This window comes from Manduca sexta, chromosome 7, assembly GCF_014839805.1.
Source record: "Manduca sexta isolate Smith_Timp_Sample1 chromosome 7, JHU_Msex_v1.0, whole genome shotgun sequence".
In the NCBI taxonomy this organism is placed as follows: domain Eukaryota; kingdom Metazoa; phylum Arthropoda; class Insecta; order Lepidoptera; family Sphingidae; genus Manduca; species Manduca sexta.
The window spans coordinates 8515273-8532002 of NC_051121.1; the positions used below are offsets into that span (position 1 = coordinate 8515273).

The window sequence follows — 16730 nt, forward strand, 5'->3', positions numbered from 1 at the left end:
GTGTAACTACTGGACATAATAAGACTTAACATATCATGTCTCAGGATGGAGAGCGCAGTGGAATTCAAAGTGTTGGACGGTGTTTCTGCTGTTTTGGACGGTTGTATCGCTTACCATCAGGCGAACGGCAAGCTCGTCTCGTCATTCAAAGCAATTATAAAAAAACAACATCGAATTTGGAAACTTGGTCATTAAAGTTTTCAGAAATGCGTGTTATGAATGATCATAGTATAATATCAAGACTTATAAAATGCGTACGCGAGTCTTCCGATTTAGAGAGTGGTTTGCTATATAAATCCTAAGTATATGAAATTAAACAAAGGAAACAAACAAAATTACGAAATATCGTGACTACAACTCTAAAACGTTTTTAAAGCCAATGCGCTCATATTTTTTTCATTCTATTGTTATCATGATAAAAGAAATTACTTTGGTCACTGAACGCAATAAAAATGCTATAATAAATACGCAAAATACATTATTCCAATTAACAGTCGCAAGTTTTAAACGTTCATTAGACATCGTGTCAATGTTAAATTATTTAGAACTGGTCGGATATTTATTTATTTATAAGCATACCAACTATATTGTAACAACAAACACATTATAAAACACTTAAATACTAACTCCGGGCACAATATATTGTACAGGCATGAATAACGTTTTAATGAGAATGGATACAAATAAAAAATATAACAATAATAAAAATAAGGAGCATTGTGAGGAGATTTCTCACTTTGAATCCCTAACCGCCGATGGCTTAGGTCTTCAGCTTTGCCATCGGAGGGTCATTCATTTTTTTATATTTTTATATGCATATTTAATAATAATATCAGCCCTGTATTATATACTTGCCCACTGCTGAGCACGGGCCTCCTCTACTACTGAGAGGGATTAGGCCTTAGTCCATGTCAGAGGAAGCTCGCAGTCGTCCCTAATGCGCCGAAGAAGGCCACCGCGGAGTAGGCCTTAGTCCACCACGCTGGCCTAGTGCGGATTGGTAGACTTCACACACCTTCGAAATTCCTAGACAGAACTTCTCGAATGTGCAGGTTTCCTCACGATGTTTTCCTTCACCGTTAAAGCGAACGATAAATTCACAAAGAATACACACGTGATTTTTTAGAAAAGTCAGAGGTGTGTGCCCTTGGGATTTGAACCTGCGGACATTCGTCTTGGCAGACCGTTCCACACCCAACTAGGCTATCGCCGCTTTTAATTTATTTTAAGAATATATATGTAAAAATGTAAAAAAAACCTTTGAAATAAATAATAAAAATAAAATCTAGTTATAACAATAATTACAATATGCAATTAGAAAACACAATTGTACATATTGCATATATTTTAGTTCCTGGACTCTATCCCTAAGAGCCGAAATTAATAAACCATCCGAAGCGCTATCAAACGATTCTGAGAATAACCGAATCAAAACAAGACATCTTTAAGCATGTTAAAGAAAACTTAAATCCGATTGGTCCATTTTCACGATCGGTCCAAAGATAGATATTGGCGTCGTTTATTGCAATCGAAGGTCGGTCAGACCTTTATTTTTTGGCTTTAGAAAATATATTGAAATCGTTCAGACCTTTGTTTATTGGATTTAGAAAACATGCGATTTAGGATTGGTTTTAAAGCCAATTTGGAGATAGTTTCGACCCTATTAAGGGTAATACTTCTGGCGAATTGGCGATCTTTACGCCTCTGGCCTCTATACGTTAACCCTTTGAGAAAAAGGGAGAAATAATTTATTAAATGTTTTTTGTGCGAATGAAATAAGAGGTTTTAACACAAATCATCCACAAATACTACCTCGCCCGCATCCGTAATCTTCATTGTGAACACACTAGCATTACATAATAATTATCATTGTATTATTAGTCGCGGAATATAAATAAATGTCTGCGAATCTTATGAAAATAAAAAGTAAAAAAGACTGTCTATCTCAGAACCTTGGAGTTATAAATTGCCGGGCTGAGGGCACTCCCCTGTGCTCCTCTTATTGGGACATTGTTGTCTCATAATGCTCGCATAACGCACGTTATATTTTATATTATTCATGTATATACATTATACATTTATCTATACATATTATAAAACAAAGTTCCCTTTTCTGTCTGTCTGTATGTCTTCGCTTTTCTCAAAATCTACTGAATGGATTTTTATGTTATTTGGTATGGAGATAGTTTAAGACCCTGGGAAGGTTTATAAGCTACTTTCTATCCCGGGAAAATATATAGCGGGACTTTTATATCCTGGAAAACTCCTTTACACGAGCGAAGCCGTGTGCAAGCTAGTTAAAAAAATAATCGTTGTATTTTTTTTTTGCTTGGACGCGTTAATTTCGCGAATTACTATCCCTATTATGATTCAACAACATTATAAGAGAAAAAAAATTTATTCCAAGTGCTATAAACCCTCTTTTTATTCAGAAATTAGACATAAACGACGACGCAATCGCGAACCATGCTAACTAAAAAAATAAATATTAAATAGAGACCGTCACACCTATTTTAACATATGTATCGATAATATGATTTAATCCGTAACGGTAATATTTTGATAAGAGCTCACGTGACTTGAAATAGATGAATGACGTAATGTTATTTTAGAATGAGCTATAGATATACTGTTCTATTGCTTGACATTTGATTGACGGAGGGAATCAATAAAGCTTACCCCGGCAAGAGTTAGGTTAGGTTAGGTTAGGGTCAGGGTCAAGGACGGACACAATTATATCGTACGTAGAGACCAAGCCACACCTTACATACTGTCTCTGGATCATCGTTCCTAGTCAGTGTCATATACTGATGAACTTTGTAAAACTACGATAGCATAAAGCAATTAACAATTTCTATAGGATATTTACATTATCATTATTGTAACGTAGGAAGTCAGTAGTATTGAGATATTTTCTCAAATTGACGAAAAATGTTTTTTGTTACTCACAAGACGTAAGCCAGGGTCATATCTGCAATCTCATGGTAATAAATAAAGCGAGAATCGCATAATGATTCACGAAATCACTACTACGTTTCATGTGAAATGTGTCTCCGATTCTTAGAAGCAATGTATGTCACATTAACCGCATAAATTATGTTTTTTTTTTACCATAAATCTTGAATCACTCAAACAATTTAAATAGGTAATGGGTACATAGTTCAATAGTATATTTAAATAGCTATAGGTGACGCATTTTGCTGAATCACTCGTTAACGGCTTGTCACTATGCGTACTACATCTATTTAAAATGTATAATGGTTTAAATTACAATACATTATTTTAAAAACATAGTCTATCATTAGCTATATGAGATAGTCTGAAAACTTTTCCTTGATGACATATTCTTAGATCTTATAGCCACTTAAAAAAAAATTGGCGTTCAGTTCTATCTTCCTACTATCTTCAGTTTTAGTCAAAATTTTATAGTGTTTTTTACACTTTTGTTGCAAAGTCATAAAGGCTCAGGATAGTCAACACTGTAATGGATTAATATTGAGGATAATAATGCGTCTACAATGTATATTGAGTACTGAACCAGGCTAGTTAAGTTTATTACTAACTTCAGAAAAGTCCAATCGACTTTGAAATTATTAACGAAAATTAATTGACGACAAAGCATTTTCCAAACTTTAAAAAAGTGGCCAATGGTTACTTTGAAACATAAGTAATGCAAAAGATAGGACTCTACATAGGAAAGAGCATTTAAAAATGAAAAGTACGGCGTTTATTTCGACAAGAGATATTTTCCACCAAAAATTTACATACGTAAGAAAAATTAGGCCAAAATGTTCACTGAAGTTAAACCGCAAACGGCCGGAAAATTTATTTAAATACGGGAGTTTCCTTATGACGTCAAAACATCCCATTGAATCCCTACAAGTGTTTAAAATGAGATAATTAAACTCAAAAGGCATTCCAAAAGCAATCAAGTACAAATAAATCATTTCAAAATCGTAGCCCAGAATATACATTGATAAGTAGTTGAAAGGAAAGATTAAAGATAATTATAGATATTTCAGACAAACGTATTTGAATTTACATTACATTTACATTATTTATTTTATAATAAACACTATTAGTTTTAAGAAACATGAATTTTCTATAAATGTACATAACGAAAAGTTTTTAACGAATATTTCTGTCTCACCTGTTTTAATACATTCATTATAATATATTATTTGCTATAGTAAAAAAAAACAAGACATAAAACAGAAAATCTAGTAATAACCTTTTTCTTACGTACATTTATTTAGATAAATACGTACGATTTAAAAAAAAAAACAAACAAAAATCATACCACAGACTTACCTCAGAGGTCTCTGAATAAATAACACCGTGCTCGTCCTTATATGTTATGTTTATATTCGCCACCGTGTAGGTGTCGCTGACGAACTTCTCGTCCGTGGGTCCAAATCGCACGGATTCCAACTCACTGCCTGGCGCATGACATCCCACTAACGTCACCACCCAGCCAAATGTCGCTATACCGGACAACAAATCTTCTGCACGCATTTTAACTACACATTCGATACTTAGTCACAACACTATGCCTCACTTATCGATACAGAATACGCTTGACGGTATGTTTTTAAACATGGATATCGCGAGCACTGTACACGTCTCAACACACCGGCCAACTCGTACTGTGTGACGTTCAACGTAAATCGAACTTTATAGACTAATCGTTTAGAACACGCAACAGTTAAGACGATAACGTTATCTGTCGATAAACTTTTTGCACAACACTAGCTTCCTGCTGGAACTCTGGTGCTACGCTGGGGTTGTTCCCGTTGTGTTATTCCATCATGGAGTGGGCAAAGTTATCGTCATGATATCATTGCCAGCGCGTCCCGCATTTTTTGCTATCTTTTTATAGTGTCAATATAGTCGACTGCTGCACCATAACCGGCGAGATATTTCGCAGCATCGGGCAACTGGAACAATAAACACATATTAATTTAATTGTATTTAATCATACTTATCTATAGCTACTATGATCGATAATGATAAGTTATATTCTATTGTGAAATTTTCCGTATTGATTCGATGCCGTGATTTTGCGTCTGTGTATCAGTTTTACGCAATAACTGATATATTATAATCATATTTGTGTCTGACGACAAATTAAACAAGATAATATGCCTTTAAAATAAGAATATAAATCTTTCGTTAATATTTCACACCATGCACTTAGGTATTTTAGCACATAAAGGATGCTGTCTCCTAGAATAAAATGAGCCTAATAACAACATCCTGGCAACGAAGCTCGAGGCCTATAAATCATACTGAAAACAATTAGTCCTCGCACTTAAAAGCAAATCTCCAAGTGGACGAAGACAGATGTGTCTCAATTAAGAACATCCACTTACATGATTCACTTAGGGTCCCTGTGGAAAGGACAAAAATATCGCAAAGCCATTTGGGATCATATGAATGAATCACTCCTAGCTGGATTTCGGCCACGGCGGTCAATCTCAGGCAGCTACGCAGATATTATAGTGCACATGTGTGTACGTCATACACAGGTGCACTCCTGTTCCTTCACTCTCATAATCGGTGAGACGGCAATCTGACATGACCGGAGAGAGATCAGGCGCAAGAAACGGCTTTACGTGCTTTCCGAGGCACGGGGGTATCACACCGCCAACTTCCTGACTCCGACCTGCGACTGAGTATTTTTTTTAAAGATAGAAAACCCAGTCACAATTATCTTGGTCCGGCTCAAGATTCGAACCTAGGACCGCGGTACTAGTCGTACTCGTATCGAGTACAATTACAACTACACCACCTAGCAGTCAGGGATCATATAGGATATTTTCAACTACGAATATGAACCTTATTCCGTTAATCTCACATTTTCCTATTGAAGCTGTAGTTGACAGTTGATTCCGGGGAAAAAGAAATTTGTAGTAATCTCGCATTCAAAGATAAGACTGTCGGCATGTCTGGGAGAAATGTTTATTCTGGCACATATGCAATGTAAGTATAGTTCGACGACACGCGGTCATCGCACTCCTATTTAATTTATCAATGAAATAGCAAAATTATATTAAGGCCATCATCAGATAAAAATTTTACATAATCAAATATAAATTGAAGAAATTAAAAATGTCAGTTGTATGAACGGTCAATCACTTCTGTATTCGGTCAGGGTTATTTATTTGATGAATACATTTTACCGGACAATTTAATTTGTTTTAAATAATTAAATCTGCATTTGGGCTTGGTGTTTGTCATCGTATCCAGCGGCTCTAGATGAACACTGGTGAAACTACATTTATCAGTAATATGTAATTTCGCAGGCTTTTATGTTTCTAATCTTATCTTTGTTTTTCTATGTTCAAACGGCTAGACTGCGGGATTATTACCTTTATCACTGTCTATCATACGTGGATTTAGTTCCTTGATCATGCACTCCTTTACAAAACGAGCATGAACACGCTAAGTACAGAATTGCACATCATTGTGCTTGTTTTGTGTTTCTATTTATACAGGGTGTACCAGAAAATAGTGTCAATGCTCTATCTCTGGACCTCCGCTTGACACTATTTTCTGGGACACCCTATATTCAACGATATAAATATCAATATATATTATACCTATTGCTTTTTAACTGCTTAAAGTATAATTCAGTTTAGCTATCATAATTACCGTCTACCAGCGGCGAAGGGCGAAAATTTCCGAAAGAGAATCCGACACAAAATAATAAATGTACTAATATGCATCAATGCGGTCTTCAAATCGTTCTAATGATAATTGGATTACATTTACTAAAGGGAAGCCGGTAGGAATCGAGTTATATGGACTCTCTTTCTGTCTACCACCATTATATTGACTAGGATAATACTATATTCCTCAAGGAACACAACAATATAAACACCAAACGTGGTGCAAGATGAAACGATGCCGTTACCAACTGCGGAAAAGTACGCACGATAATTAATCATTAATTTAAACTGAGACTAATCCGCATTTCTAGACCTTGTAATACGATTGTAATGTTCACACGTACGCCGGTCTTATCGTCAGCTCATGTCGCATAAAACTTTAAGGAAATCGACCATGAATAAGTAATAAAACGGGCGAATGCAAACGTACGTATACGGGAAATGTGAGGCTGTAAATGTATAACATAGAAACTTCGTGGCAAGTAAGATATACTCGTAATCAATATACCAGAACGGTAGACTTGATAGTTCACAATAAACACAATTAAAAGGAATATAAAATATGTAATATACGTATAGTACCTTAGTGAACAAATCCATAAAACAAAAAATATAAGTGATTTAATATCTGAGGTAAACGGGAGTAAGTAATAAAATCAAGCCACGATTTCAAAACTATTGGCATGTTATACTATTCGTAAATAAAACATTTCAAGTAACATTGAATTTAATTCTATGTGTAAACTTAAAACAACACCTTCATATGCAAAAACTACATCAGGAAAAGTAACAAAAACTCTTACATAACAGTACTGTTATCTAGTTGGCTTTTATCAGTATTTGTTATATACCGAGGATTTGATGTAAAAATATGCAAATACGATACGAAATTGTGAAAAATATTAGGATTATGCGGCAGTACATGAATACGAAATGTAGCTGTAAAAATATATTTAATTAGATTATTACAAGTCGTTTTTCATAGAAAAAAAAAGACATTTGGATCGTTACTGACAGATCAACATTAAAAAAAATCCTTTATTTGCTCGTGACTATAAACTGCAATGAACTTACCACAACATAAATACTACACAAATATGTCTTCTAAATACAAAAATACAATTTAAAGCAAGCCTGAACTGCGTAGAAACGTAAATAACTCATAAGTGGGTCGGCCAATAACTTCATAGATAAAAGATAAACTCGACGCGAAATTATCTTTGGATATTTGCAGACTACGGATGAAACATGACCGCTATGTAAGGTTGCCACGCTATCTTCCTATTTGTCCTAATTTGTAACGCAATGGGATTCACAAAAGGGTTTTTTCTGACCATTGCACACACACTTTCTTACTCTTTAAGATTATTGTGGCATTAGGACTTGAGAGAAGAGTAGAAAAAATTTGTTGTGTGGTTTATTGGCTCATTTTTAAGCTACATTAACCAAATTTTCTGTATAAAATTAAAATGTCACTAAGTGTAACTCGTCTGGAGTAGAGGGATAATTTGTTGTAATCGATATTTGGACCATTTTCCAACTAGGGCCACATTTTCTGAATAATTAAAATATAGCTTAGATATTTTTATTTCGCTGTTCAAGAAACATTATATTTCACTTAATTATAGTTCTTGACATGTTTGTATGCCCTCCATATTTTAATGTTACAGGCAAATGATATTTAAAATACCATATACCGTATATATTTGGAAATCATTTGTAAAAAAAAAAAGTGTATTTCTTCTTTGTTTTATTTTATTACCTACTCGCAATATTTATAATGGAAACCACATATCGCTTTTGACCCGATTGGAAGTTTATGACGCGACGTAGGTATATATAAAGTAATTGACTAACTGTGTCATATCTGTTTGATTTTGTAATTATTTTGTGGGAACGGCTTTTCAGTGCTAATGACCTTTGTCACATAATATTTTATCTCTTAGGTGTAGTCTAAGAGCTATATTTCGTTGTTAAACTAAGAATTTATACATTTAAAAATATGAATCATGCTGTATATGCCGATTTTACATTATAAACAAATATTGTGTAATCTTGTGTCTCGTGTTTTAGTAATAGCCTATATCCTGTCATTGAGGCTTTTCTTTGAATTAACACTAATTTAAGTAATCCGCAGAAATTAGCCATAAGTTTATTTTTGAGATCTGCAAATCTCTAGTTTAAATATATTAAAGAGACCATTATTTCTATGAACGGATTTTAATTTTCAAAATCTAATTTTGAATTTAATGCCACCATGCTTTAAAAATGACGAATGAAACAAAAATTTACGTATCACATGGAAAATATTCATGAAACACAATTATTCCGTTAAACATACTTTACGTCAAGATTTGCGTACAATGCGCGTGCGCATGAGTAACCTGTCACATCCAAAATGTAGGAAAACAATTACTCAAGCGGAAGACTTGTTGGAATATTACTGCTATGATTCGATAAAACTTGTATCGAATTATTTACTATGAGAACTGAACAATATGAATATATCATAGATATATCTAAAATATATAGGCCGGAAAATCCTGTCAACCACTGAGGGAGCCAACGTCGCGCATTGTTTGACATTATAGTATAATAAATAATTACATTATCAACACCGTACAATCACATTGTTATAACAGGATAAAACAATTATTATTCCCCCGCATCCGACACAAAATCTAAGCACATACTACTATCAAAACAATTTTAATTGGGCACCACGAGGGAATAACAAACATTAATTCTATCGTGCCTATAAAATAAATCGATCATGTTTCTAATAAATTCTTTCTAAGTAACCCCATAAAATGTAATTTGTTTTGTGGTATTAGAGGAACCGGAATAACAAAAGACCTTCAGTGGAGCAAGGTCACAAGTAGGGAGGGGGCCCGGTGACTAGGGGTCCAATACGTATGATAAAATCGTGACCGCCCAAGGCCCCGACATTGACATTTCGTTATTTTAGTACGATGACTTGATGTTCCTATACCTTATTATGATGAATTATCTTGAGTCAAGAATTCACAGTTAATCAGGTCAGGTGTGTTCGAGCCGTGGTGGAATTCGTTTTTGACATCAAGTTATTAGCAGTGTTCATATAAGATGGACTGAATGATAAAATCTCTTTTAATATTACTATAAACCTAATTCCTGCAGTAAATTAACTGACGGATTCTTATTAATCTGTATTGCTAATTCTCCAACTAATGCGCACCTCATAACTAACCAACAGGGAAATATAAGCAATAAACGACGAATAAAGAAGTTTTACACCTTATTTATATGTAAGCTTAAATAGTTTTTTTGAATATAGTTTTTATCACGAACAATTAAGCAGACAGAACCAAGAACAAAGGTTTAAATATTTATGAAAAGCAAAAAATACTTCTAATATAAAATATGAGACATGAAATCGATTTATATTATCTTGCGTACCATGACTTTGGCCTCTAAACGTACCCATGGCCTTACCTTCCCCATAAAGCCTTCACATTATCCACTACCCTCGTAGGGGGTCGAGCGTCGCGTGACTGCGAACTTCGCCCCATTAGCACGAAGGCTGAGCTGAACTTGATAACTGGCATTGGACCCTGGGGTATAAACTTTCACTCAAGGCGAAATTGATTTAACGTACTACGTTGGAGGTGTAATGTGTTTTTAAGACGGAATTTTATTAAATACTGTTATTACGATGAATCGTTTTTTAAGCGAGTTTGATTATATTATTTAGTTTCTCTAAAAAAAACAAACACAACATATTTATAATTAATTGCACATTTAATTTCAAATGAATTATAGCCTTAACACATTTATAATAAATACTATATTTCATTAAAAACATTAACATTTTCTCATAATTTCTTCGATGGATCATTGAGATCGAGATAATTTCCTGATGGTCAGTTTTTGTTACGACCAATCACTTCGCTAAGTGGAGCGAGCCCCTTAATTGAGCTCTTTTTGTATTAGCCAATCGACTTTGATGAGTTCCGTATTGAAAAAAAGCCAACAAGATTTTGCAGCGGCCTAGAAATGTTGTACTTGCGAATACAGCGTTATGCACTACAGTTTAAGCATGTTATTTGTGATGATTAAGGCGAAGTCAAGTTTTTAAGCTTCAAGAGTTCTTTTCTTGGAAGCTGTTCAATTTGGTCACTATAGGGAGATTCTATGGATTATGTCTAACTACGTTTGTCTGAAGACATTAAAACATTTCAACGTTGTATTGTCACTTAGAGATTAGACGTAAAGTACTTCTTACGATTCGTCTTATTACTCATAAATGATTCAGCAAACATATACGACGCATAGAAATAGCTCGGCAATACCAAATATTTACTTGCTGATATTGAAAAACAAATATGGAAATAAATAAACACACTGGATACACAGAGATGGACAAATTCCCTCATAAATCATGTAAAATAAATAAATATTTTTCTTAGTGGCTGCAACTGGATGCATATGGTATTGGTACGTCATTTATAAACAAACAAATAATAAGGGATTTTTATGTATGCAGCTTTGGAATCGACGTCAAGTAAATCAGTAAAATTATTTTTAAAAGACAATTAAAATTTTAATAATCACATCGGCCATTTAATATTGGGAATATTTATTTTCAAAGAGCACAAAGAAAACTAAAAAGCATAGGTCAGTAAACCGCATTGCGCTAGAATGATCTAGTATAGTGCAAACATACAATCTTAATGCGGACACAACAATGACTGCAAAAAAGATTTTTATTAATTTATTAATATCAATAAGCGCGAGTTGACATGGCACAAACCTCTTACTTTTCTATAATGATGTGTGTGTGAATTATCGCTTGCTTTAACGGTGAAGGAAAACATCGTGAAGAACCCTACATCCTCAGTTGTTTTCTATAGGAATTTTGAGAGTGTGTGAAGACTACCAATCCGCACTATGCCAGCATGGACTAAGGCCTAATTCCCCGCAATAGTAGAGGAGGCCCGTGCCCAGCAGTGGGACAGCGCATAATACAGGGCTGAAATTATTATTATACAACTCAACTACCATCTTGTAAACTTGAACGCGTACAAAGATGTACAAATATCGATTTCAAAACTCGATAACACTGTCGACCTCGTTGGCTTGTTTGTTAACGTGAGGTCAGGGTTCGAGTGCCGGCTAAGTCAGGGGTACTCGTGTGTCGATGATCTGACTATCACTATACAAAAAAAATTAATTGCCTTATCCTTGATGGCGTCCATTCGCCTGTTGTTTGTGCTTTCTTTTTATACGATCAGTGACTCCACATCACCTGATGGGAAGTAGAGCGGCGTTCAAATAGAGATCAATTCACGATTTTAATATACCTCGAAATGGTTATTGCTCGAGAGTCGAAACGAGATAATTATCCTGGCCTGTTCGAAATGGAATATCCACATGCTAATCCCGAAACTTTTTTGAAAGGAACGTCGGGTTTTAGTCATCATCATCATCCTACACATAAATCTACTGCTGAACATAGGCCTAATAGGCATTTGTATAACTGTTAATAAAGGAGACGGGTTTGAGTCGTCATAATCATCATCAGCCATTTAAAGTCCACTGCTGAACATAGGCCTTATAGACATTTGTATAACTGTTAATTAACTTTAAAATACTGTGAGTAGTAAGGTTTTCTGATAATATTGAACAAAGAAATGCGAAAATAAAATCGGAATAGAGGTCGCGGGTACAATGATCTAGAAGCAGACATTGAGAAACGAGATATCGTCAGTCCTGTGCCTAAATAAGAAATGTTTTGATTTACGATTTATTATGTGTGAGCGTGAAAAATACTGGAAATTTTGATACTCATATTTATAAACTTTAATATTTATTTATATTTTATATGAACATGATGTACAGGCAGACTGAGTATCATAAGTATTCTTTGATCTCTCACAAATAAACAGAGATACAGGAAGAGAGACGGTAATCAAGAATAATAATGTGAGAGAAAAAAGGAACAGAATACTATTTTATAATTGTTTCTTTTAGAATGAGTGAAGCCACGTACTTTTTGAAAAAAGAGCAATTTAAAATGATAGATACCAATAGACACTACATACAATAATAAACGTATTGCATAATTCATTGTAATATATACGTATGTAAAATCCAGATTGTAATTGTTTGTGAGAAAACTATCTACATCATGCAGCGGTGACAATATTTTTTTTATTTACAATAGGATTATGCTTGATAAATGTAATATTTAGAACAATCATTTATCTGCAATATAATATAAGGATGTAGATAGGGTAACGAATAGTCATGGCTTAAGGAACATTTTTGGTTTTTTGCATAAGTACAAACTATAATACCTTTTGGAATAAGTTACATATACAATTATATAAAACTGAAGAGTTTGTTTGAACGCGCTAACTTCAGGAACTTCTTGTTCGAATATGGATATAGTTTGAGATCCTAGGAAGGACATAGACTACTTTTTATCCCGGGAAAATATAAAGCGGGACTTTTCTGAGGAGTGGAGTGGAGACGCGAACAAAAGCTATCTACTAATGTATCCTTCCAATCGGATCTGAATAAATCTTGGACACTGCATGGAACAGAACACAAAAAATGCCAAATAACTACCATATTATGCAAGAACTATCACTACTCAATTTATATCACTTACGGTCAATTTCTTCATTGACTTATCAAAGTAACTGTTACTCTTGCCTTAACTATGAAATTTGTGTTATGGCAACTTTGATAGCTGTTACTTTCGGTCAATTTGCCAAAGAATTTCACCTTACACAATCTTATAAAGTAGGGAATTATAAAATCAGGCGACATAGTAACCACAACCGGTTGCCTGTCACGCTGCGTAGTATTGTGACGTAAGCACCAATAACGCACATTCACCTACGTCATAATTGCACGTACATTGAACTTCATTCACCAACAAAATGATCACGGTACCCTTGAACGGATTGTGAAATTTCAAGGTTTTATAACATTAACCGCATTTGTACCCGATGTAATTGTCCATTAGTGGCGAAGGGTGAAATTTTTCTAAAGAGAATCTGACATTAAGGTACTAATAATATGCATAAATGCGGTTTGCAAATCGTTCTAATAAGTAGATTTTACATAAATTACGAAAGGGAAGCAGGCAGGAGTCGGGTAATATCGGCCCTTTGGCACTGTTGTGCATTATGAAACTTATAATCTAAAGTCTGATAAATGCAAGACAATACTGAATTGAAATACAAAGTTTTGGGTGGATTTGCAGCTTATGGATATTGGATAATCATGAGGCATACCATCAGGCAAAGGCTTGCCCTAAGCGTCAATGAATTAGTCAAAAAATTACATTCGAGGGAGCAGTCCCTTTGTTGAGCAATGTTTTCAAGTTAACAAATTTTCTCTTTTTGAAGCCAATGTAAAATGTTTAGTGCGAATTTTGGATTTCTTTCTACATCGATGATTAATATTTACTGCCAAAAAGTAAAACTGCGATTCCTCGTCATTAATGTAAATTATTTAGTGAAGAGATTACTTAATAATATAATAATATCAGCCCTGTATTATATACTTGCCCACTGCTGAGCACGGGCCTCCTCTACTACTGAGAAGGATTAGGCCTTAGTCCACCGCGCTGGTCTAGTGCGGATTGGTAGAACTTCACAAACCCTCGAAAATTCCTATAGAGAATTTCTCAGATGTGCAGATTTCCTCACGATGTTTTCCTTCACCGTTGTCTTCAACGGTGAAGGAAAACATCGCAATATGTGGGCATTACTTGCCCACAAATAAATCACTTGCTAATTCGCTCATATCCTCAAAATAGAGCTTGTAAGGTTCCCCTAACATGATAAGTGTTCAATTAAAGTCGAACTGATCTTTCTACTGGTCAATATTGTATCAATGCAATTGATAAGCCATGTGACATTGAAATAAAACTATTTTTCGGATTTTATTTGTCTGCGATAATATAGTTATATTTCAATGTCTACCATTCGCGTAAACATGAAAAATCATTAAGTGGTTAAGTCACATGATGATGCAGAGGCCGATATTCTTACGCTACTTGAAATCAAAGCACAGTAAACCAGTTTAAACAACTTTGTTACACTGTATATGTACTGCATAGTTCTATATTTACCGTTGTAGAGAATTTATAGAGGCGCCAACTGTTGTACTTGACTCGCGTTATAGTATAGTTATATTTTTTTAATAATTTAAAATTTTGACAAAAATTAAACAGATAATCTATAAAATGGTAGATCATTAAAAGCAACAATACTTTGTATAGGACCAGTTGATATTATAAATGGGCGATTTTGTATGAACAAATTTATATTTTTATAGCCATGTAAAGGTTATTGACAGGCCGACTGCATTTCAATTGCACTCCGACTGCAAAATGCTGTTAGTATGACTGCAATAAAACTGCTAAGCGACCGTGCAGTCCGATTGCAGTCGGGTGTGCTGTTGGAGTGCAGTTCTGTTATAACCAATGTCATAGCCGGTGTGTATTGTAGGTAAATATTATTTGTCTAAGTAATTATTTTTATTTACGTGGAAATAATTATATAATAATATATTGTCTCAACAATTTTAATTATTAAAATACGTAAAACATATACAAACTTAAATGATTGTATTTTTTATGATCTACTTTTAACCAGGTAAATAATAGTGACATAACTTCGCTTAATATCACAATATTGTGTTATTGTGGACAATTATGTAATGAAATGTGGTTTGAAATAATTAATTACAGAGGAAAAATGTGTAATAAAATTATTTTTGCTCGTTCATTTTTTTTAAATGTAATTTTATGATTAACTTGTAGGCAAACTACATATGAGCATTTTCTAAAACTGAATAATTACATAATATTATACCTATCACGCTGTCCATCAATGTAAAATGCCGCTATTATTCTTTTATAAAAGAAACTGTTTCCATACAAAATCATAAGTAATTATAAAATCAATGCAACAAACAAATACCTATTTCATAATCTCATCTTACGTGTTGCGTAACATCATACTTCCTATAGTACGTTTCAAGATGGCCATGTACTGTATACCTGTATAATGAGTATTGAGTAATGGTAATTAGCAGCATGCGATCCCACTGGGTCAGATGTAGCCTAGAATAAATCAATGTCGATGTCTCATCAGTGTAATTGGGGTCAGGTGGTTGATGCATGTCAATTTTGAATGTCCGGGTTTGGATGTCATGTGGAATTATTAGTGCCAATGCTAGACTTTACACTTTCTTATATAATATAGGAATCTGGACAAAAATAAAATGCTTTATTTATCACGTAGGCGAACATAGTTGCACTTATGATAAGTCAAGGTATTATATTTCATTATTACTTAATTAAATTAGCTTATATAAACAAAGACAATTTATTGGTAATAAAATAAATGAAAAATTTTGTAAACAAAGAAGCCAGCTTGGGCTGGCAGGAAAGAAGAAATAAAATTATGAATGCCAGTTAGGACAAATTTGAAAACATTAGTTGCGCCTCTTCTTAACCGCTAATCTAGCGTAATATATACGAATTTTATTTGAAAAATCATAAGTATGTACAATGTTACTTCAATTAATGTTGTTACGCTCAACCTGTAGCAAAGTTCATATCCCACCTTAAAAGATCTTCGAGTTGAAAATCTACATATTTCAAGCTCAAAAAAGCGCGTGTCAACTATTCCTCATAATTTCTAACCAGGGCACGTTCGTTATTAATTTTCTCTATAAATCTTATAACGAAGGAATACGTGTTAATGCCAGTGTATTCAGTACTTAGTTAATTCAGTTCTACTGAGTCACGAGGTATTCAGGTCCGATCCGCCTTCGTCAATCAGATTCGTACACTTGCACAGAAACCCAACTTTCTCTTGTAATCCCGTTCAGATGCAATAAACTGTGTTTCATTTTGACCTATGAAAATAAAATTTAAAATCTTTATAACAATGTATTTATTCGTTACCTACCATAGAGTACAGTCAATGTCAAGATTAAATAAAAATGTTGACATTATTACTTCTGCTTACATTTAACTACTTCTTAGTTCCT

At 34.0% G+C, this 16730-nt stretch overlaps 1 protein-coding gene across 1 annotated transcript in view; it reads right to left on the reverse strand.

Annotated features, from left to right (window-relative positions):
- LOC115439775 (protein goliath) overlaps positions 1-16730 on the reverse strand; it is a 95422-nt gene that overhangs the window by 46690 nt on the left and 32002 nt on the right. Inside the window, exon 2 of the mRNA XM_030163800.2 lies at positions 4312-4937. Within this exon, the coding sequence (XP_030019660.1) occupies positions 4312-4515 (204 nt within the window). The 5' untranslated portion in view covers positions 4516-4937. The remainder of the gene's footprint in view (positions 1-4311; positions 4938-16730) is intronic.